Below are 23,174 nucleotides of genomic sequence, written 5' to 3'. Positions count from 1 at the left end.
CAACGCTTTTCTTCAGACTGTGTTTCTGTCTACTCACCCTGTGTCTCAGAGCAGTGGTTCTCAGCCTGTGAGTCACACATGATTTTTTTTTGGGCGGGCCCAGATGACAGTAAAGTGCCAATTTAAGGCTTTTAAGACACTTTTAATGTAAACAAAAAAAATAAATGAAATGAAATAAAATAAAAGACCATTACTGCACCAAAAGTAATCAACAAACTAGGCTATAAAAACTGGTCAAACATTGGCCACATTGTCAAATAAAAAGCTTGTTGTGACCTTGTAGATCAGCTAATATTTATCTGTGGAACAGAGTCAAACTAAATGTAATGCCTCAACTCCTACAATTCCAAGTGCTTGTCAAGGTGTGGGGGGGGGGGTCCCCAGTTCAAATATGATTATTTTGGGGGGTCCCCAGTTAAAATATGATCAAATATGATTATTTTGGGGGGTCCCCTGTTCAAATATGATTATTTTGGGGGGTCCCCAGTTAAAATATTATTTTGGGGGGTCGCGGCCTGAAAAGGTTGAGATCCACTGTCTTAGAGGGCTGTGGACAGTTCAGAAACCTGCTTACCAGTGACATCATCGATGGGGAATCCAAGCAAATAGAAACTGCAGGCTTTCTAAGTCCTGAAGAGTTAGCATGCTATAATAGAAGCCATTGTTCTCGCATTGATAAAACATAAAATACTAAATTAGAAATCTTGTTTGAAATGACCAAACCTGGCTACTGATGACGTCACTGGTAGGCAGGTTTCTGAACTGTCCACAGCCCTCCTATGAGACACAGACCGACTAGTCACAAATTATAATGAGTATTAGTGAGGGCCAATTATATGAAGATAGGTTGGAAATGGGTGAAGTTGTCCTTTCATAAAAAACTATGGAATAAAGATATGTATTATACATCTTTTTGAAAGAGTGTGAAGTTATTGTTTCCTACTGGTGTAATCCTGAGGTTTAATCTTCTTAAGTTACACACAGTTTGATTGATTGTTATAATAATTTAAGATATGCATTACACATACTAATCTACTGCTCTCTATATATATATCATTCTGTGAAATATGTTTAAATAATAAAGACTAGAAATGTCCGTATTGCAAAACAGACCTATGACAGAATGATAGACAATCTGATTTACAAGCCCATGCACACGATATCTGAAGAATCGCAGATCTGTAAACACCTTAACATGTTGACATGTGTGTGCTGTGAAGCAGCATTGTGTGATTTACAGAAAATTCCCAAAATGTGTAGTTTTAATACAGCAATATTAAAACTACAGGAATTACAGGCTGTCAAATCTGCTTTCCTTTCCTTAAGAATAGTCAGGAGTACCCTATGCTAAAGAATAGTCAGGTGTGCTTTACGCTAAAGAATAGTCAGGTGTACCCTATGCTAAAGAATAGTCAGGTGTACCCTATGCAAAAGAATAGACAGGTGTACCCTATGCTTATGAATAGACAGGTGTACCCTATGCAAAAGAATAGTTAGGTGTACCCTATGCTTATGAATAGACAGGTGTACCCTATGCTAAAGAATAGTCAGGTGTACCCTATGCTAAAGAATAGTCAGGTGTACCCTATGCTAAAGAATAGTCAGATGTACCCTATACTAAAGCATAGTCAGGTGTACTTGATACTAAAGAATAGTCAGATGTACCGTATACTTAAGGAGACAAGAAAGGAAGCAATGAGTTAAGAAACTTCCTGAGCAAAAAAAAAGACAATTCAGATGCACATGGTTGTCTAAGAGGGCTAAAATGCTTCAAAATAATCCATCCGACATCAGAACATTTTTTTCGGACAGACAATTATTGCCTCCCAATTCTGAACGCCAGACCCCGTCTGGCAGATGTGGCAGCTTGCTCTTTATTACAAGCAACTGCGTTTGCGTACAGCCGGTGCGGTTTGTGTTCATGCATGGTCACTAGAGGTCACTAAAGAGGGATTTTAGAGGTTGTTTGTCGACTATAGTTCCTCTCCACAGCCAAATCTGTTCCAAACCATCACCAAGTTAAAAAACTAATAAAAACTATATATTAACTTTAAAACCATCACTGCTTTCACTGCCGGCAGAATGACGCCTGGGCTGAATGTGGAAACAAAAATAAATACATTCTGACCAATCACACGGTCAGAACATGTAGGGGTGCAGGAGCGTCAGAAAAGACTGCCCATCCGAAGTTCTGATTGACATCATTTTGTAATTATGACCCACCCTGTCCCAACAAAGTTCTCACGTCGGATCGAAGCATGTCGCCCCCTTGAGGCTCAATAACAGAACAATTTAAGTGACATCATCAACATGCGACCGCGTCATTTCTGCTTCTGCGCTCTGAGTTGATCGCCGGCGGGCGTCTTCTCCCCTGCTCCGTTCTCTCCCTCTCCCTTCACTGCTCTCCCTGCTTTCTCTCTCTCCAGTCTCTCCCTTTCCCTGGCAACTCTATCTCTTTCTCTGGCCACGCGGTCTCTCTCCAGTCTCTCTTTCTCCAGTCTCTCCCTCTCCATCCTTTCCTTCTCCCTGGCTACTCTCTCTCTTTCCCTGGCGATGCGGTCCCTCTCCAATCTCGCTCTGTCCAGCGTCGCCTTTTCTAGTCTCTCCTTCTCCAGTCTCTCTCTCTCCAGTCTCTCCCTTTGCCTGGCAACTCTCTCTCTTTCTAGTCTCTCCTTCTCTAGTCTCTCCCTCTCCAGTCTCTCCCTTTCCCTCAAGGTAACTCTCTCTCTTTCTAGTCTCTCCTTCTCTAGTCTCTCCCTCTCCAGTCTCTCCCTTTCCCTCAAGGCAACTCTCTCTCTTTCCAGTCTCTCCTTCTGGAGTCTCTCTCTGTCCAGTCTTTCCTTCTCTAGTCTCTCTTTCACCAGCCTCTCTTTAGCAGCTTGGAATTTCTCCAGTCTCAACTTTTCCAGTCTCTCTTTCTCTGCTCGTTCTCTCTCTAGTCTCTCCTTCTCAGCTCTTTCCCTGGTGACACGCTCTCTCTCTAGTCTCTCTCTCTCCAGTCTCTCCTTCTCTAGTCTCTCTTTAGCAGCCTGTACCTTTTCCAGTCTCATCTTCTCCAGTCTCTCTTTCTCCGCTCGGTCTCTCTCTAGTCTCTCCCTCTCCATTCTCTCCTTCTCCAGTCTCTCTTTGGCCAGTCTCTCTCTCTCCAGTCTCTCCTTCTCTAGTCTCTCTTTCTCTATGATCATTCTCGCTCTTTCTTTCTCTGCCTTCTCTCTCTCCAGTCTCTCCTTCTCTTTGGCTAGTCTCTCTTTTTCTAGTCTCTCTCTCTCCAGTCTCTCCTTCTCTTTGGCTACTCTCTCTTTTTCTAGTCTCTCTCGCTCCAGTCTCTCCTTCTCTTTGGCTACTCTCTCTTTTTCTAGTCTCTCTCTCTCCAGTCTCTCCTTCTCTTTGGCTACTCTCTCTTTTTCTAGTCTCTCTCGCTCCAGTCTCTCCTTCTCTTTGGCTACTCTCTCTTTTTCTAGTCTCTCTCTCTCCAGTCTCTCCTTCTCTTTGGCTAGTCTCTCTTTTTCTAGTCTCTCTTTTTCTAGTCTCTCTTTCTCCAGTCTCTCCTTCTCTTTGGCTACTCTCTCTTTTTCTAGTCTCTCTTTCTCCACTCTCTCTTTCTCCAGTCTCTCCTTCTCTTTGGCTAGTCTCTCTTTCTCCACTCTCTCTTTTTCTAGTCTCTCTTTCTCCAGTCTCTCCTTCTCTTTGGCTAGTCTCTCTTTCTCCAGCCTCTCTCTCTCCAGTCTGTCTCTCTCTAGTCTCTCCTTCTCTTTTTCCAGTCTCTCTCTCTCCATTTTGTTCTCCAGACGTTCTCTCTCCACCCTCTCCCTCTCCTTCGCCACGCGTTCTCTCTCCTCTCTCTCCGCCTTATCCTTCGCCAGTCTCTCCATCTCCTCTTTAGCTTGTCTCTCTTTCTCCCGTCGCTCGGTCTCTGCTCTCTCTCTCTCCCTCCTCTCCTCCTCCCTCCTGTCGGCCTCTCTCTTCCGCTCGTCCTCCTCTCTCCTCCTCTTCCGCTCCTCTTCCTCTCTCCTCCTCTCCTCTCTCAGTCGCTCCTCGGCCTCCTCCACCAGCGCCATCTTGTGGGCCCAGGCCTTCTCTCTCTCCTGCTCCTCCTGGTCCAGGACGGCTCGCACCTCCTCAAACACCATCCTGGCGATGCGTTTGGCCTCCATCTTCTCGTGGATCGTCCTCAGCTCCTCCCTCAGAGCCCAGCGCAGCTTCAGCCCCATCTGATTGGCTGGCTGGTCTGGGGGGGCGGGGGGAGGGGAGGGGTTGAGGACACGTTTGTTTGTTTTGAGAGTTTAGTCGGTCTCGTGCTCTTGGTGTTAAAAAAAGGCTTATTATGGCGGCGAAGGTGTTTAGTATTGTTTAATGTTTAAGACATTATGCAGGCGGCAAGACTCCGGCTTATAGAATGAAGCCAATAAGGAAGTGCAGAATTCCCTGCAGTTCTCAATAATTGTTAAATTGATGATAAAGTAGGGTATGCTTCTAGGGCTTCGATTGGTTCTACTGAGTGAAGACCCGCCCTCGCTGCTCTTCCAGCCAATAACATTAGTTTCCAGTTGCTTTTCGGGAAGCGGAAGTTCCAAGACCACTGCCAACAGGATGTGACATCATCATCAGCATCATGCCTCGCACACACCCACTGGGACGTTTCACACACATTTTTAATTGTTCAGCTCAAAGCTGATTGGTCAAACACATGTCCCAAAGCCATTTGATTAGTCAAATAGTTCAGCTCAAAGCCATTTGATTGGTCAAATACTTCAGCTCAAAGCCATTTGATTGGTCAAAAAAAAGTTCCAAAAGCATACGGTTAATTCCTGGTTAGACACACACACACACACACACACACACACACACACCCCCAACCCACCCCAAAGGTACCTTTAGATTGGTTCTTTCCAGGAGTCTGGTCTAAGAGGGAATGAAAGGGTTAAACCATTACACCACTGCTTTGATCTTCTGGTCCATCTGTTAGCCCCCCATCCCCACACACTCACACAGAAACACACACACACACACACACACACACACACACTTGTGTTTTTCAGACATGTTAACCTCTTAAGCCCTATGCTGTATGCGTCTCGTACGACGATAGCAAAAATACAAAGATCTACAAGCTCAGAGCTAGTAGATAGGCTATCTTCGCCGCCAACAGAATAGGGACCATAGGGTTGATGATGTGGTTCACATTTTGTTAACAGTATTCGGGAGCTTCCATCCAGTATAGGGGAGTCTGTCGTCATGCAATAACATCAGTACAATTTACAATGTAGGCATTTAGCAGACACTCTCAACCAGTCACTTACAGTAAGCGAGGTAAACACATACATCAAATGCAGAGAGACAGCCTCAGTAAACTAGGATCACAGGAAAACCAAGAACCTAGCATCTGTCTTCTAAACCATTGGTTCTTAAAGTGAGGTCCGGGAACGCCCAGGGCTCTTTGGGGGGGTAGGGGGTTCCCGACAAAATGTGTTAATATTGCATTCAATTCAGTTTAACCACTTGAGCCCGATATACATTTGTTATTTGAAAATAGCCGATCTACAAGCTCACAACGCGTTGTAGAGCTTGTGTAGCTTGTAGATCTGCTATTTTCCCCAAAAATCGTGCTAAAATGTTGGAATATTTTTGAAACATTTCAACACAAATCTTTAATGGGGGGTCCCTGGCACAAAATATTTTCAGATGTGGGTCCGCGGCTAAATACATCAAATCTACACACACACACACACACACAAGCATGCCAATACAAACGCAGTATGATACACAGATATATGCTAACACACACACACACACAGGCATGCTAATACACACCAGCTCACACATGCTAATAAACAGCTGCGTGTGTGAGCTACCTTTTGGAAGTTCAATTTCTGGAGCAGAAACTTCCACAGCCTTGTCTGCAGGCACACAGTCACACACACACACACACACGCGCGCACACACACACACACACACACACACACACAAGTACGTCATTGAAGAATAACATTTGTTCAGAACCAAGCAGATACAGTAATGTTATTTATCCCCAAATAAAGTGAGAAACTCCAGATGCGACTACAGTGAACCTATCATTAGTGTCTCACACAGGCACAAATCTCCTCTCATTTTAGTACCATAACACATGCATGCAGCTACATGGGGTAGTCAAAATAGGTCGTTTTTCATAGCAAATGTCCGACAAACTAACTACTAGACGTTCTGGCCGGCAAAATCCTGGTGCGAACTCTACTACGTTGGATATATGTCCCCTCCAAAATATACTCACTGTTGAGAAAATCCTATTGTTGCCAAAGTTGTGACAAGAAGCTGTTTGCCATTTCTGTTTACGGAAATATTGTTTTAAATATCTTAAAAATACATGTTTGAATTCCCATTTCTGCTACACAGCACACTGGATAGGATTCAACAAAAGTGATTTAATATAGTTATTACAGCATGTCACAGTAGTTAAACACACAGAGATTGCATGGATCCAAGCCTGTTCACATAATATTACTGTGAGGACAGTTCAACCAAACATGAACAAAGTCCAGCATCACACACACACACACACACACACACACACACACACACACACACACACACACACACACACACACACACACACACACACACACACACACACACACACACACACACACACACACACACACACACACACACACACACACACACACACACACACACACACGTTTGTATCAATATACGTGTGAGGACTTCAACATTTTAGGATGACAACATTATGAATACCATTTTTATAAATGTAGCCCATGTTTAAGCCTAAAAATTAAACAGAAAATAGCCCACTGCCCTCACAAGTATAGTAATACAAGCACACACACACACACACACACACACACACACACACATATGCTGGTAGTTAGACATGTGTATGTTTAAATGTTCAAAGAACAAGAAGCACTCATGCCCTCACCCTGTTGGCAGCCCACACACACACACATACAACGTGCACTAGCAAAGGACACACTGTACCTCTTCTCAGCCTGTTTTTTCTGAGCCCAGCATCTTTTATCGGTCTCTCATCTGATACACACATATATATATATATAGATCGGTCAATCCAACACTGCCAATATGACACACACACACACACACACACACACACACACACACACACACACACACACACACACACACACACACACACACACACACACACACACACACACACACACACACACACACACACACACACACACACACACACACACACACACCTCTCTCCATTATGATTTTGAATCATCATAATTAATTACAGTTATCCACCAGGATGAGTTGGTGAAAATAATTTAATGGATTCTTGATGGCATCTCATGTTAACATTCTCTTTTTTTTCTTCAAACAGAACAAAATGTTTCTTTATTGTCGATCAGCTAACGTTGTAAGATTATCGTAATAATAGCAAGAGTCTAGCCGGATATACTGCTGTCCGACATTTAGCCAAGCAGAGTGCACTAAAAGCCATGCATACTCCCACCAACGTCGGAAAACCTTCCGGTTCCCAAAAAGGCTTCACCGAACGATGGTTCGGAGCGAGTCAGGGTTCTGAGGAAAAGTTCAGTGACCCGCCTTTCCGAATCTCGTTGCCTCTGGTCACAGCAGCCATATTGTAAAGAAATTCAGCCTTTTGCTTGCTTCCTTCACAGGTGTTACCAATGATACTAATGAAGGCTCTGTTCCATTTAGTGTAGCACAGTGGTTCTTCAAACGTTTTCATTTCAAGGACCCCCATAACTCTGAGAGTGTACAAATGGAACCAAATGGACCCGTAAGGGTCCATTTGGTTCCATTTGTACACTCTCAAGAGTTACACATCCATTTGGAACCCCCTCAAGGACCCATGAGGGTCCCTGGACCACACTTTGAGACCCACTGGTGTAGCAGAGTGCTTCCAGTGAGCCAACATGCACAATATCAGCACCCTGACTCAAGACAGAGCCATCATTAGTATCATTGGTAACACCTGTGAAGAAAGTAAGGAAGAGGCACAATGTCTTTACAACACGGCTGCTGTGCATAGAGCCTATTTGTAGTTACTATATCACCTCCCTTTCCGAAGAAAAGTTTGGAGGGTCGAAAGGAGTACCGGTACATACCGCGCTTATAGCTCATCACATCACTGGAACAACACAACATTCACAGGTACAGTAAGACTTGAAGAATTGAATATAATGCTCCAGAAAACACACTAAAGATACTGCACACAGACAGACAAGCAGACAGATATTAGTTAGTCAAGATTACATTAATGAGACATAAGAAATGACTATCGTTGAACTACGGCTGTGCAATATATCAACATTATATCAATATAATGTCACTGTCTTCATCTGGAAGTCTGGATCATCTTCTCTAAGCATCTGACATCCTCAACTGACTGATCCAACTGATCACGTTGATTGATAACTATCTCTCCAGCCAATCAGTGCATGGACTCTAAAACGACAGCCAATGAGGGGAGCCTTTTTTTCCACGGCCTCTCGATTCATCCAAACTTTAACCAGCAGCGCAAGACCATGTGACCATCCTGCTTTCTGATTAGACCAGAGGCACCGTCCCGCTCTCTGATTGGACCAGAGGGCAAATGAAAGAACGACATCAGGTAGTTGGTGTCGTCAAAATCTATGATTGTCTTTTACAATTAAAAAAAATCAAATAAATATATCTAATCTAATCTGAATAAGTCAGTTCTGTCTCCATGACAACACAAACAACCAGCCAATCATCCGCTCCGATTCCCGGTCCCCCCAATTGCTTCCGTAGCGGGACCACGGACGGAGCCTCGCTATTGGCCGTCGGGGCTCGGGGGTTTTCGGTTCTGCTCTGCTATTGGTTGCGGAGGTCCAACGTGACCCCGTCCACAGAGTCACCTTCCTCAGGAGGCCCCGCCTCCTCCTCGCCAAGCTCCGCCTCCATGGGCGGAGCCACCAGGTCATACAGGAAGGTGAAGAAGCCAAAGAACCAATCGGAGCCCTCCTCGGCTAAAATGTCAAGAACCTCCTCTAGTGACTCGCCATTGTCGCTACCGTCGCCATCTTTGTTCAGGCCTGGGCGAGAGACAGAGAGAGAGAGAGAGAGAGAGTGAAGGGGAGAGAGAGAGAGAGAGAGGGAGAGATGGAAAAATGGAGGAAGGAGGGGTGGAGGTGAGAAGGAAGGAGGAAAGGGGGAGGAGCCTCAAGCAGGAAGTTGGTGACGGATGGAAAAGCGAAGAAATAAACGGAGGAGAAGAAGCGACAGAGCGATGCAGGAGAATAACGAAGGGATGGAGGGATGAAACAATCCAACCAAATAAACAAAACGAGAAAAAAACACAACGATGGGATGGAGAGGGAAGAGAGAAAAGTTGTGAGTTTTAAGTCTCTCTGACCAACAACATGTCACACACTCACCACCTGTCTGTCTGTCTGTCTGTCTGCCTGTCTGCCTGTCTGTCTGCCTGTCTCCATCCGAGCACAACAGTGAATGGTGGCAGCCATCTTTGCTCCAACAACAAGGCGTTTACATCCAAACACCACTAGACACAATTAACGTTATGAACATTTGCTAGTTGAACCGTGTTCGCTCCAGTCCTTTAGTCACCGGTCGTTATTGTCCTTCAAGTTAAAAAGGTTGAGAGTCAAAGTGCCGTGTCTCTGCTTATCCCATTGAGACCTGAAGCCAATTCTACATGTCTCCTAAATCTCAACAGTATTCTGAAAAACCTATGTTTCTATATCAGTGGTGCTCAATCTTTTTCATGTCAAGGACCCCCAAAAAATTATATGTATTTGGCCGCAGACCCCCATCAAAATATGTTGTTCCAGAGACCCCCAGAAGCAAAGATTTGGGTTAAAATGTTTGCTTTAAAAATATATATATTCAAAGAATTGGCCACATTTTCACGATTTTTCAAAAATAGCAGATCTACAAGCTCGTAGCGCGGCACTCGGTGCCGCGCTATGAGCTTGTATATCTGCTATTTTTGAATAGCCAAAGTGTAAAATAATGCTTTTTAGCTGAAATCTAAAAATGACACAGTTCCAGGTCTTAATGGGTTATTACACGGCTTGGTTGAATGCTTGATTCTGATTGGTCAATCACTGAATTCAGCGGTGTGTTATTTCTGAATAATGACCGATGGGCTCAATAACAGATCGCTGTCTAATCAAAGGCTCAGAGCGCCTGCTGCGCTGCTTGATTTTGTGCCGTATCCAACATGGCAGCCTGCTTGCATAAGAATATTAACATTTAAAGTATGTTATTGACTCAGGCTAAGGTATGCAGGGCAGGAATTTCACGGCGGCCACGATGGCGATGGCTCTCGTTGCCCCTCTGTTTTGGCCGCGTGCCTCTCGAAAAAATACATGCCCCTCGGCCACAATGGCCTTGATGCCATGCCTGCACTGCTCGAGCTGAGTTCACAGTTTTCTCCTAAGCACTATCGTCCTGTCAATATGTTTTTTGCCACCAGTTGTCTGAGATTGAGATTCAAAATTCTTATTGGACGACATCAAGTGAAACGTCACTGCGCAAATAACCAGTAGTAGGTTTTGATTTTGAGGTTGCTTAAAATGCTGCGGAAGCTGATGCTTTTGAGGGGAGAGAGAGAGAGAGAGAGAGAGAGAGAGAGAGAGAGAGAGAGAGAGAGAGAGAGAGAGAGAGAGACGAGAGAGAGAGATAGCTGCTGTTTGTTTAACGTTACTAAACATGCCAAAAATGGCACAGCAAACTGTGTCCAACGCGTCCACGTAATCATGGAGCATTTCACAAGTGAGGGTAATACACAAAACAACCATTAAAGTTCGCAACCCGAGGACATGTGTGTGTGTGTGTAGGTGTGTGTGTGTGTGTGTGTGTGTGTGTGTGTGTGTGTGTGTGTGAGAGAGTGTGTGTTAAGGCTGCAACAACGAATCAACTAAATCGATAAAAATCGATGACAAAATTTGTTGCCAACGAATTTGATCGATTTTTAATTGGCAACAAATCGTGTGTGTATTCCGACATTAAATGTAGCTTAAAGTGATAGTTCACCCCCAAAATGACTTTTTGTCGATCGATTAGTCACCCCATAATTTGATGACCGGCAGCGGTTCCGGTAGGAGACACAAAGAGTCTCCTTTGTATCTCCTACCGGAACCGCTGCCTACTGGTCCACTGGTCATCAAATTATTGGCTTAGAAAGGCGACAAAACATATCCATGAATTTAAGTCTCCATGGGGTGACTAATCGATAGAGAAAAAAAGTAATTTTTTGAGGTGAACTATCCCTTTAAGGCTGCTAAGCTAAGGGGGAGATGTGCCAGCTCTCTTCCCATACTATTTGATAAATTATGATATTATAAAACATACATTTACCACTTTAGCCCTATTACATACATAGGCTCACAACGCGATGCGACACGTTGTGAGCTTGTAGATCTGCTATTTTCAAACATTTTAGTACTTTTACTTTTGGTACTTTAAGTACATTTTGATGCCAATACTTTTGTACTTTTACTCAAGTGAATTTTGAATTCCGAGCTTTTACTTGTAACAGAGTACTTTTACATTGCAGTATTGATTTTCTTAAGAAAAAAATTTGAGTACTTTTTCCACCGTATGTATGTATGTATGTATGTGTGTATGTATGTATGTATGTATGCGCACACTGAAGAAGAATAAATGAATTACTGTATATTTCCATTCCAACAACATGGTTGTAGTGTAATAAACACCTGGCTACTGCTGCTAAACACCTGGCTACAGCTGCTATTGACAATGAATAGAAACCACCAACTTATACAATAGAGTTTCTCACTGCTCCACTAAAAACATTGTCTTCTGATCTAAACAAAAACATCATGTAAACCTAGAGTCAACTAAATCAACTGTAGATTTAGTCAACTGAAACTAGACTAAAACTAAAACATCTCAGAAGACTATGATTAAAACTACATAAAGATTTGCTGTCAGAATCAGGGTTGCCAGATCTGCTTATTATAAATTTCCCACACCATTTTTTTTTTATTGCCGCTCTACAAGCTCACAACGCGTTGCATCGTGACGCGTTGTGAGCTTGTAGATCTGCTATTTTCAAACAGCTGATGTATATGTTAAAGTGCTCATGTGGCTCATAGTCGCTTCTTTTGGGCTGGTTTTCCTAGACCTGGTTGCTTGTTTCTCTCACATAATCTGGCAACACTGGTCAGAATGAACACTGTTATGAACATGTATGTAGCAGTAGTGCCTCAGAGCCTCTGCCTGATGACCAAAGGCCTAATATATCCCCCCGGTCCAGGACGAATTCCCCTTTAGGCTAGTGGTTAAGATGTTGGCTTTCCACACGGGAAACCCCTGCTGAGTTCGAATCCCGGAGAATTCAACTGAGATTAAAACAGATCTACAAAATGATTGTATGCATATCATCACCTATGCTTTGTAGATGTACATTGTTTAAGACTCACATATAAGACAGACAGACAGACAGACAGACAGACAGACAGACAGACAGACAGACAGACAGGTCAGTGTACTTGCCAAGAAGAACCTTTGCATCTTCTACGTCAAAGTCTCCATCTCCATCTGCATCATAGACCGACAGTTTACCTAGCGGAGAGGAGAGGATTTTTTATTTAGCTTATTAACATTTGAAAACAGTACAGTTAAAAAATAATAATAATAATAATAAAAAACTCTGCTAAAAGCCCCAGGGGTTCCATTGTAATCAATTCATCAAGACATATAATACATAACATGAACAACACCAATAATAAGCATTTTACAGGAAAAAGAAGAAGAAATAAAAGGGGGGGGGGGCACCCTCAGCTTGCTGACAAAGTGACATGCATTTAGTTTATGTGTACAGTAACACACACACACACACACACACACACACACACCTCTTCTAACCACAGCCAGTTTCAGTATGACTGATGGGAAGTATCACTGTGGTGAGTGTGTGTGTGTGTATGTGTGTGTGTGTGTGTGTGTGTGTGTGTGTGTGTGTGTGTGTGTGTGTGTGTGTGTGTGTGTGTGTGTGTGTGTGTGTGTGTGTGTGTGTGTGTGTGTGTGTGTGTGTGTGTGTGTGTGTGTGTGTGTGTGTGTGTGTGTGTGTGTGTGCGCGCGTGTGCCCCTACCTTGCAGAACCTTAGAAAAGTTCACACGGAACTCCTTGGCTCTGGCTGCACGCAGGGTTAACAGAGAGAGAGAGAGAGAGAAAGCGAGAGAGAGAGAAAGAGAGAGAATGGACAGTGAGAAAAAAAGAAAGATAGAAAGAAAGAAAGCGTTAGAAGCAGCTTGTGTTAGAAGCAGACATCACAGAGCAGCAGATACACGCATCAGCAGGAATTGTACATAAAAGTATAGATACATAATGTCATAGATTCATGCCAATTTAGACTGAGAAGCAGATCTCTATCTCTCTCTCCCTCCGTGTGTGCATGTGTGTGTGTGTGTGTGTGTGTGTGTGTGTGTGTGTGTGTGTGTGTGTGTTTCCTGTGGTTGGAGATGGTTCCTGTTTCTCAATCATGTCGAGACATCAAACACCGTCAGTCTGTCTTACTTCTGCATTTCTTTTTGTATTCTAAATTTTTAATCCCACGATTTTGTAACCCTTTTTTTCACCCGGCGCCAATTTTTCCCTAAGTGATCCTGGGCGCTACACTCCCCCCACCAGCCCAGGGAGCCCAGGGCCGAGCTCATGCCTCCTTCAATGCATGAGAGCCAACTGACCTTCTTGTCACCCGACAGGGGGGAGTTTCCCCGGTAGGACGTAGCGGGGAAACTACTGCATTTCTTCTGCATTTCTGCATTTCACTGTGTCTCGAGAACCGTCCGACCGACCCACTTCAAACTTCGCCTTCAAACTTCAAAGTGACTGTGGCCTCCAGTCTGTCGGATGGGCGGGTGTCCAAAACCGCCCATTCGGCTGCTATGCCCATATATGGGCATGACATCAAAAAACAACCGCACTCAAAAGTAGTAGTCTCCATTTAATACACCAGCACAGACATGAATGTCTCCCCTGGGTTAATAAAGCTTTAACAAACAAAAACAAGTGTGCTCCTCGGAGTGCAGATTCACTCCAGGCCAGGTTGCCTACCCAGGGCCTGCATAATTTGGAAGGCAGTCATAGCCAATTGGAATGGAACGGAAAATGTGTGTTTTGAAGAAAACGTGAAATGGCGGAAAATCGAGTCTGGCACAAATGGCAATGGCCTATACGAGGAGTTACATAATGATCCAAGGAATTTTGATTGTACGACCTACGGTTCAAGAGTTACAGGGCAAAATGTGACAAAATAGTTATGTTCTACCACCGTAGAAATATTGTTAAAATCAAGCCCTTCCTATCCACCCCTGACTTAACTAAAGTCATTCACAGATTCATTTATTCACACCTTGACTACTGCAACTCCCTGTATTCCCGTCTCTCCAATAAGTCCATTCAACGGCTACAACTAGTTCAGAATGCTGCTGCCCGGGTGTTGTGAATATTAATTATACAATGCTCTTTCCTCTACCTAACTTTTCTTTACCTAACTCCTCGTACGCAGTTTCACATCACTGGCATAATGGAAAAGTAATTGGCTTTCTCTATGTTAGGGGTGCAACCCAGGGCCGGATTACCGAAATCGTGCACTCGCGCAAAAAATTGGCGGATTTTGTTAAGTTTCTTTTCGGTTTTTGGTTACTTTATTTCGGTTTTAGGGTTAGGGTTATGTTAAGGTTATCTTATTAAAAAAAAAATTGGGGTGCCCCCATTGGCACTCGCCCCCAACGGCCTATGGGTAATCCGGCCCTGGTGCAACCTGTCCTGGATGGAAGTGCTGAGGTGCAGTGCTTCTTAACCTTATTTCCTGTCCCCTTGTCAGCCCTAACGTTTCTTGGTAAAACGCTAGCCTAGAACTGTTTACATGTTTGCAGAAATGACAGTTATCTACAGAATACATCTACCAGCCTTCCTGTACATCGGGGAGGCTATAGCGGCCCGTGCGGGAGGCCATTTTGCACCCCGTGGTGAGAAGCCTGCCGATGTTGCTCAACATCAGGTCTCTGTGAACTTACAGCACATCCTCCCATCAGCACATCTGTCTGACAATCCAGGATGTGGCAAAGGGGCCCTGCCGACGTCTTCGCTTCATCTCATCTGATGAACTTTTGCACTCCACTCACTTACACATATAGGCATAATTTATTTGTGTAATAGCTACGCCCATACGAGACCGGCCTCGGTGTGCAGTCCAACACTAATTCTGTCAATGTATATACTAGGGCTTTCACCAACTAGTCGACTAGTCGACTAGTATAACCACTAGTCGACTTTGTTGGTACTAGTCGAATAGTTGAAAAAATAAATTTAAAAAAGCCTTTTTATTTTTTTATTTTTTTTAATGCCATAGTAATGGCCCATCTTACTATTATTATTATCCTCCTGACTTTATTTTTTATCAAAAGGGGGTCAAAAGTATGCCCAATAAAATCCTATTATTGGGCAATGGGGATCCTTGGAGACGCTGCTGTGGTGCTGTGCTGCTGTGCCAGAAGCGCTTCCCTTAAAACGCCATAAAAATAAGGGCAGGAGGATAATAATAATAGTAATATAGTAGTAGGATGGCATTAAAACAATGCCCCGCCAAAAAAAAAAGAATTCGACTAGTCGACTACTACTTGGTCAAATGAGTCGACTAGTAAAAATCATTAGTTGTGCCCTAGTATATACTGTATGTGACTGCTTGTCTTTCAATAAATGAGAACATGTCGACTTGGACGCTTGTTTGAGACTCAATGTGTTCCCGATCGATCGCTCCTCTTCTATGCTGCTATAACTGAGACATCACCTTGCGTTTTCCTATGAACTTCTCTCATCCACATCATCTGACCAGACTTTGAATGACCCTAGAGAATAAAATCATTACTCCGGGTCTGGCTCCAAAAAGTACGACCATATTTCACCAACTCTGGCATACTTGCATTGGCCTCCAATTTCGTTTAGAATTGAATTGAGTACTTACATTTAAGGCCATCCTATATCTCCGACCTAATCGAGCCATACGTACCAAAACGTAGTTTGAGATCCTCGGACACAATCTCCTAGTCATCCCAAAATCCAGACATAAAACTAAAAGGAGATCGAGCTTTTTGCTTTCAGAGTTTTTTTGGAATGCCCTCCCTGTGGAGATCAGGCTTGCAGAGTCTCTGTCTCTTACTTCACTACAATTATTTGAAACTTTAGTTACTAGTTACTTTGTAGATTTTGATTATTATTACAAAACATACATTAACCACTTCAGCCCTATTTACATTTTGGCCATTTGAAAATAGCCGATCAATGTGTCGCGATGCGACGCATTGTGAGCTTGTAGATCTGCTATTTTTTTAATACATTTTATACATTTGAAAACTTGTGAAATGGGACATTTTGCACAATGAGTACTTTCTACTTTTGGTACTTTAAGTACATTTTGATACCAATACTTTTGTACTTTTACTCAAGAGCATTTTGAATTCCGGACTTTTACTCAGAGAGTACAATTTTCCACCACTTGATCATTACTATTATTTAAAAAATCGATTAACCCATTAAGATCTGAGGCCGCTCGCTTCTAAACATTTTCTAAATCCTAACATTTATTTATTTTATTTTTTTATCTAAAAAATATTGTTTTCACGATTTTTCAAAAATATCAGATCTACAAGCTCATAGCGCTGCAATAGCCAAATTAGCCAAATAAATCTAAAGTGACACAGATGCGTTCCAGGTCTAAATGGGTCTTAAAGTGTGATGAGCGCCACTCACCTATGACACTGTTGTAGTCGACCACATCAAAGTAAACCACGGCCACAGAGCTCCACACTCCCAGCAGGGAGAGGACCAGGAACCAGGACAAAACGGAGGACCTGGGGACAGCGGCCGCTGCCGTCTCTCTGTGGTCCTGTGTGTGTCTCCCATTCTTACCCTCTGTAGAGGACTTCACATCTGGAATGGACGGAGACACAGACACAGACACAGACACACAGAAAAGGAGAGATGGGTTAGAACAGTGGTTTTCAACCTTTTTCATGGCAAGGACCCCTAAATTGATATACATTTGGCCGCGGAGCCCCATTCGAAAATGTTTTGTGCCAGGGACCCCCAGAAGCAAAGATTTGAGTTAAAAATGTATGTAATGTATTGTAAATATATTCAAATATTTGCACACATTTTCGAGATTTTTCAAAAATAGCAGAACTACAAGCTCATAGTGCGGCACTCGGTGCCGCACTATGAGCTTGTAGATCTACTATTTTTGAATAGCCAAAACTAGGTGGTTAAAATGATTGTGACGCTATGTTAACTAATTTTGCTGGGGACCCCCTGGTACTCCCTCAAGGACCACTGGTGGTCCCCGGACCACTGGTTGAAAACCACTGGGTTAGAATAATCGAATATTCGAATAATCTAATATAAAAAAAATATTAAAAAAAAAATCTGTTGCAAAGGCTATATTGTCATCTAAACCCTGCCCATAGTAACTACATGTTGGAGAATAGTCAGCTATTTTTTAATAGCCAAAGATATAAAACATGACACAGATGTGTTCCCGGACTTAATGTCCGAAAAGAGTGACTTTGAGAGCTGTTTTATCGTACAATGTTAAGTCAATGAGGAGCACATTTTTCAATGATCAATTTTTAATGAATGGAGCAACTGCACTGAACTACACAACCCAGACCTATATACTGCAAGGTTCAAGGGCGGGGATCTCTGCTCTATATCGTTGTTGTCGGGCAGAAACTACTCATCTATAAATTCTAACTTTGAGGTTTTTTTGCAAATGTATTGATTGACTGATCATACAACAGTGTATGTAACAAAGTATGAAAAGTAGCAGATCCACAAGCTTGAAACGCGGCGCAAAGCGATTGCGAGTGTGTGTGTGTGTGTGTGTGTGTGTGTGTGTGTGTGTGTGTGTGTGTGTGTGTGTGTGAGTGTGTGAGAGAGAGAGAGAGATAGGGGGTTTCCCTGCCGTTGTGATGTTCTGAAGACAGTGCCTAGTGTTACATAAGCTGACCTGGTTCACACACACACACAGAGGTGAAAAAACAAGGTGTCAGGTGTCCTGTCTCATTCAACTGAAGTCCCTAAATAACCCAATTCTGTCTGTCTCTCTCTGTTATTGTCTGTGTGTGTGTGTGTGTGTGTGTGTGTGTGTGTGTGTGTGTGTGTGTGTGTGTGTGTGTGTGTGTGTGTGTGTGTGTGTGTGTGTGTGTCTGTCTCTCTATCTCTCTCTGTCAATGTCTCTCTCTCTGTGTGCCGTGCTTCAGGACTCCACCGCACTCCTGTCCAAGGCCGCGCCCCTTGAACCCAAACACCCTTCTGTGACAGTACTCCGTGGTGGAAAATAATGCTCAGCTCTGGCATTGCCTGGGGAGGGGGGGGGGGGGGGGGGCTATGATTTACAATTCTGTGCCTATCGGTACATAACTCGGACGGGGCTGAGTAGGCTCAGGGCGGCGAACTTCGCAACGTTCAGCATGGCAACTCGCGCTGCTTCTCGTGGCTCAAGTTCGCTTGAGACTGCGCGGTTCAAAACTATACTTTATCGGCGAAAAAAACTAGTCCATGATTGTTGGAAAAAGTTATGTCTTAAGCGGGACGGGGGCACGGCCTTGGACAGGAGTGCGGTGGAGTCCTGAAGCACACCTCTCTGTGTGTGTGTGTGTGTGTGTGTGTGTGTGTGTGTGTGTGTGTGTGTGTTTGTGTGTCTCTCTCTATCTCCGTCATTGTCTGTGTCTGTGTGTGTGTCTCTCTCTCTGTGTAGTTATCTGTCTATCTTGTCTCTCTCTATTATTGTCTGTCTCTCTGTCTCTCTCTCTGTCATTGTCTGTCTCTCTCTCCCTCATTGTCTGTCTCTCGTCACGGTCAGGGGCGGATTAACCCTTCGTGGTGCCCGGTGCCTGGACCGGGTTCGGTGCCCCCCGGGACCGTTTTGTCAACGGGGAGGGGGGGGGGGGGGGGTTGCTGCGCGGTAGTGCTGCACGATTCTTGGTCAAATGTGAATCACGATTTTCCTCCATAAGAATTGAGATCAGGATTCTCACACGATTCTCTTGTAAATATAAAAATATTTTATATATATATATTTTTTTTTTTGTAATTGAAAAAAAAAATCGCCATAATTTCATTTAGGTGTTTGAATCGAGATCACGATCTTTTTTCGATTAATTGTGCAGCACTACTGCGCGGACCACGGTTCTGTGGCCCCCGGGAGCGTTTTGTCAACGGGGGGGGGGGGGGGGGGGGTGGCTGCGCGGAGCCTACTTCTAAATTTCGTTTTTTTCGTTCTTCTTTTTTTTTTTTTTTCCACAACCTGGGGGGGGCACCGTTTGGTGCCCCCCCCAGGTTGGTGCCCTGTGCTTCAGCACCTCAAGCCCGTTGGATTGGTCTCTGTCTGTCTGTCTGTCTGTCTGTCTGTCTGTCTGTCTGTCTGTGCGTGCGAATCAACAGAGAGCTAACATGACCCTGACACAGAGAGAGAGTGGTAGTGAACAGCTGATTGGTTGACTGACATATAGAGCATCAGAGAGCGGCCCGGCCGTGTGCCAAATAAACAACATAGTTTACACAAATAGATGCTGTAGATCAGGGGTCTTCAACAGGGGGTCCGGGACCCCTAGGGGGTCCTCAGAGTTACTTCAGGGAGTGGGGGGGGGGGCGCCAAATATTTGTGGTATAGGCCATTGGTTCTCAAAGTGGGGTCAGGGGACCCCCAGGGGTCCTTGAGGGGGTTCCAGGGGGTCCCCAGCTAAATGAGGGATAGTTAGGAACCAAATGGACCCTTATGGGTGTTTAACTCTGAGAGTGTACAAATGGAACCAAATGGACCCTAACGGGTCCATTTGGTTCCATTTGTACACTCTCAGAGTTAAATTAACATTGATTTTACAATATTTGTATATAATTGGGGTCCCAGAGATAGAAATGTCATTAAATGGGGGTCCATAGCCTAATGCATGTCAAACTTGGGGTCAAAAATGTATTGGTGTAAATTGGAAAGCCCCTTCCCCCCCCCAACACTAGAAGACAGAAATGGAAGACAGAAATATCAAGTTATATACCTCTGGATTACTTACACTACAAAATTAAAGGAAAGTTGGACATCTATGATAAAATATGGACTCCATTCATATTCTCAGATGGGCTGATGTAAGAACTAGACCCTGGAGGGTGTTTGGAAAGACAGCTGCATCGGCAAACCTAGCAATGCGTTTTGTTTGTCTTTTTTTGGTTATTGTAATATTTTGTTTTGTTTTTATTTTTCGTGATGTTTTTTGTATCGTCTGTAACACTGTATTGTCTTTAAAAATGAAATAAAAAGAAGTTAAAAAAAAATGTAAAAAAAAACTTGGGGTCCTTGAAATTAAAATGGTTGAGAATCACTGCTAGAGCCGTAAAAATCTTCTCTTATGGGGGTCCCTGGCATATCTTTTCAAATGGGGGTCAGCGGGCTAATAAGTGTCAATTTGGGGGGTCCTTGACATGAAAACGTTTGAGAAACACTGTCACAGGCTTTTTATTTATGTTTTTACATTAAAGCTGCACTACAATTGAGCTAATAGAGCCTGACTGCTAAATTGAATCAAATAGACCATCAGTTCAGAATTTGTGTCCGATCCTGTGTCTAGGTGAGACATGACCTTTGACACCATCTAAATGTCTCAATAAAAGAGCAGGGAGATTAAATACAACCACCCCAATTGTATAAGTTATATTGTATTAACACATCGGGTGCCAAACACGGTCTGAACCGTGTTTTCACAGAGTAGCGCTTTGGTGCCAAACACGGTCTGAACCGTGTTTTCAGTCTTTTTGTTTTAGTTTTTTTCCACACCGGAGGGGCTGGAGCAGCTCTGGAATCACCCGTGGTGATTCTGAGAAGGAAAGGACAGATGGATCACCGTGTCAAAAAACATGGCTCCCATCCGCTTCCGTTCTATCTCCTTCTCTAAAACCCCTAGAACTCCGAAACTTTTTACGCTGGGGAAAACGACTCATTTTGTATGCACGATCGCTCCGCCATTGTTACTTGCGTGAGAGATGTTATCGTTCCAGGCGTTGCTTTTTTTCACATGGAATGCACGTCGTGGAGTCTACAGTTTAAACAGCGCTGCGCAGCTCAACGGTGAGATTTCTGGCACCGAACGTAATCTGTTATCATTAAGTGCTGGCACCCAATGTACCATACAGATTGGACTAAACTACATTTTATTCATAAAAAGAAAGTTACATGGTGCCGCTTGAACTGAATTAATTAATGAAAGAATGTAGGACCCACTGAATTAATTTTAATGCAATAATTCAATTAATGAATCAATCAATCAATCAATCAATCCAGTGGGTCCTGAATCATTCCGAGTGCAATCGTAGTTCCCATGAACAGTCAGATGCTGTAGAAGAGAGAAGGTTAAACCGACACATGACAAACCTACTACTCTGTCTGCTGCCGGATCACATGATGATAATAAACTCGTTAAAACACACCATGCCAAGCCAAACCAAACCAAACCCAATCACCAAACCAGTCCATGCCAAACCTCAAACCTGCTCCATCAGTCTGTCTACAGTACACACACACACACAAACACACACACACAAAAACCAGTCCAATCCAAACCAAACCAAACCACTAATCAATTCAAACCAACCCAAGCCCTTCCACTGCAGTCCAACCCAAGACTAATCAACTCAAACCAAATCCCAGCTTTCCTGTTCATTCCAGTCCACTTCACTGGAGGGGAACGCATCTCGTGCCATTTTTGATTTCTTTGGCTATTCATAGCGTGGCACAGAGTGGCACAGAGTGCCGCGCTATGAGGTTGTAGATCTGCTTTTTTTTTCTCGAAAAATTGTGAAAATGTCTGGAAATCTTTAAATATATATTTTTTTCAAATGAACATTTGTAAAATATGTTGTTCCACGGACCCCCCAGAAGCAAAGATTTCAGTTACAAATGTTCGCTTTAAAAAATATATATTCAATATTTGCAAACATGTTTTTTCAAAAATAACAAATCTACAAGCTCATAGCGCGGCACTCTGTGCCGCGCTATGAGTTTGTAGATTTGCTATTTTTGAATAGCCAAAGAAATAAAAAAAATGACAGTGATGCGTCCCCGGACTGAATGAGTTAAAATATTTCCATTTCATTACAATCTAAGCTCTAATCATTCCATTCCACGCCAGTCCAGTCCGTTCCAGAAACGGACCCTACCTGGGTCCTGGACCACAGCTTTCACCTCCTGCTGAGCAGCAGATGATGACACCTGATCTTCGTCCTGTCTCAGTACCGCCTCTTCTTCTGCAAGATTTTTTAGAATTTAGAATTTTTACATGAATTAACTAAACATTTTCTTTCAATTGTAGTTGTTGTAGTTATTTGGTTAGTTGCAGTTAAAGGAGCACTTCACCCATTTTCAACCTCAACTTCATATAATTGGTCCTCACTGATGCTCCTTATGAGATGGCATCATTTCTGTCTACTGTGGACAGTTCAGAAACCAGACATTATCGGTAGGCAGGTTTGGTCTTTTCAAACAAAACTATCTATTATATATATTATTTACTCATTCACTGCGAAGGACATAATTGACGTGTTTTTTTTGGTGGGGGGGGGGGGTGGCGATTGAATGATCCAAGCACCACCAAAATTAGAGAAACTCAGAAATCACCTGACCACAAAAAAAAAGCTTGCCTCCTTTCATGTTAAAGGATTCAAGTCAATTTTCTCTGTTGTTTTTCTGCAGTTTTTTTTAAACAAGTCACATTCAAACGGCAGAATATTCTATGATTTTTCCAAAAGGTTCAGTAAAATCACCGTTTTCGCTGGCAAGGGGACGATAGATGGATTAATTAATTAATTAATTAATTCCTGGCAGTGAATGAGTTAATGTGAGAGCAATAACTTATATTTCAGCGTGCTAACTTCTCCAGGAAGAGAAAGGCTGTATAGTTTCCATTAGCTTGGAATCCCCATCGATGATGTCACTGGTAGGCAGGTTTCTGAACTGTCCACGGCCCACCTCTGAGACACAGAGTGAGAAGACAGAAATGGCGCCATGCCGCCATCTCATAATGAGCATCAGTGAGGAGTCGGACCAATTATATGAAGTTGAGGTTGAAAATGGGTGAAGTGCTCCTTTAAGTCTAATGAC

General features: G+C 43.4%; 1 protein-coding gene across 6 annotated transcripts in view; it reads right to left on the bottom strand.

Moving 5' to 3' along the window:
- unm_hu7910 (un-named hu7910) overlaps positions 1-23,174 on the bottom strand; it is a 53,558-nt gene that overhangs the window by 22,866 nt on the left and 7,518 nt on the right. For 3 of the 6 annotated variants that reach the window (XM_080417287.1, XM_080417288.1, XM_080417290.1), the window contains exons 2-5: positions 22,235-22,321; positions 16,781-16,960; positions 13,119-13,163; positions 12,520-12,588 (exon numbers count right to left, since the gene is read on the bottom strand). In XM_080417287.1, coding sequence (XP_080273413.1) covers positions 12,520-12,588; positions 13,119-13,163; positions 16,781-16,960; positions 22,235-22,321 — 381 coding nt within the window. Of the gene's footprint in view, positions 1-500; positions 4,229-4,872; positions 4,903-5,852; positions 5,898-6,996; positions 7,048-12,519; positions 12,589-13,118; positions 13,164-16,780; positions 16,961-22,234; positions 22,322-23,174 lie in introns of those variants that run through there. The other 3 variants (XM_080417285.1, XM_080417286.1, XM_080417289.1) reach the window with 3 other exon arrangements.

Source organism: Gymnoscopelus braueri (genome assembly GCF_963280865.1).
Source record: "Gymnoscopelus braueri genome assembly, chromosome: 21".
Taxonomy (NCBI): domain Eukaryota; kingdom Metazoa; phylum Chordata; class Actinopteri; order Myctophiformes; family Myctophidae; genus Gymnoscopelus; species Gymnoscopelus braueri.
Note: the sequence above shows the minus strand (reverse complement) of the source record. Positions and strands in the feature narration are given on the sequence as shown.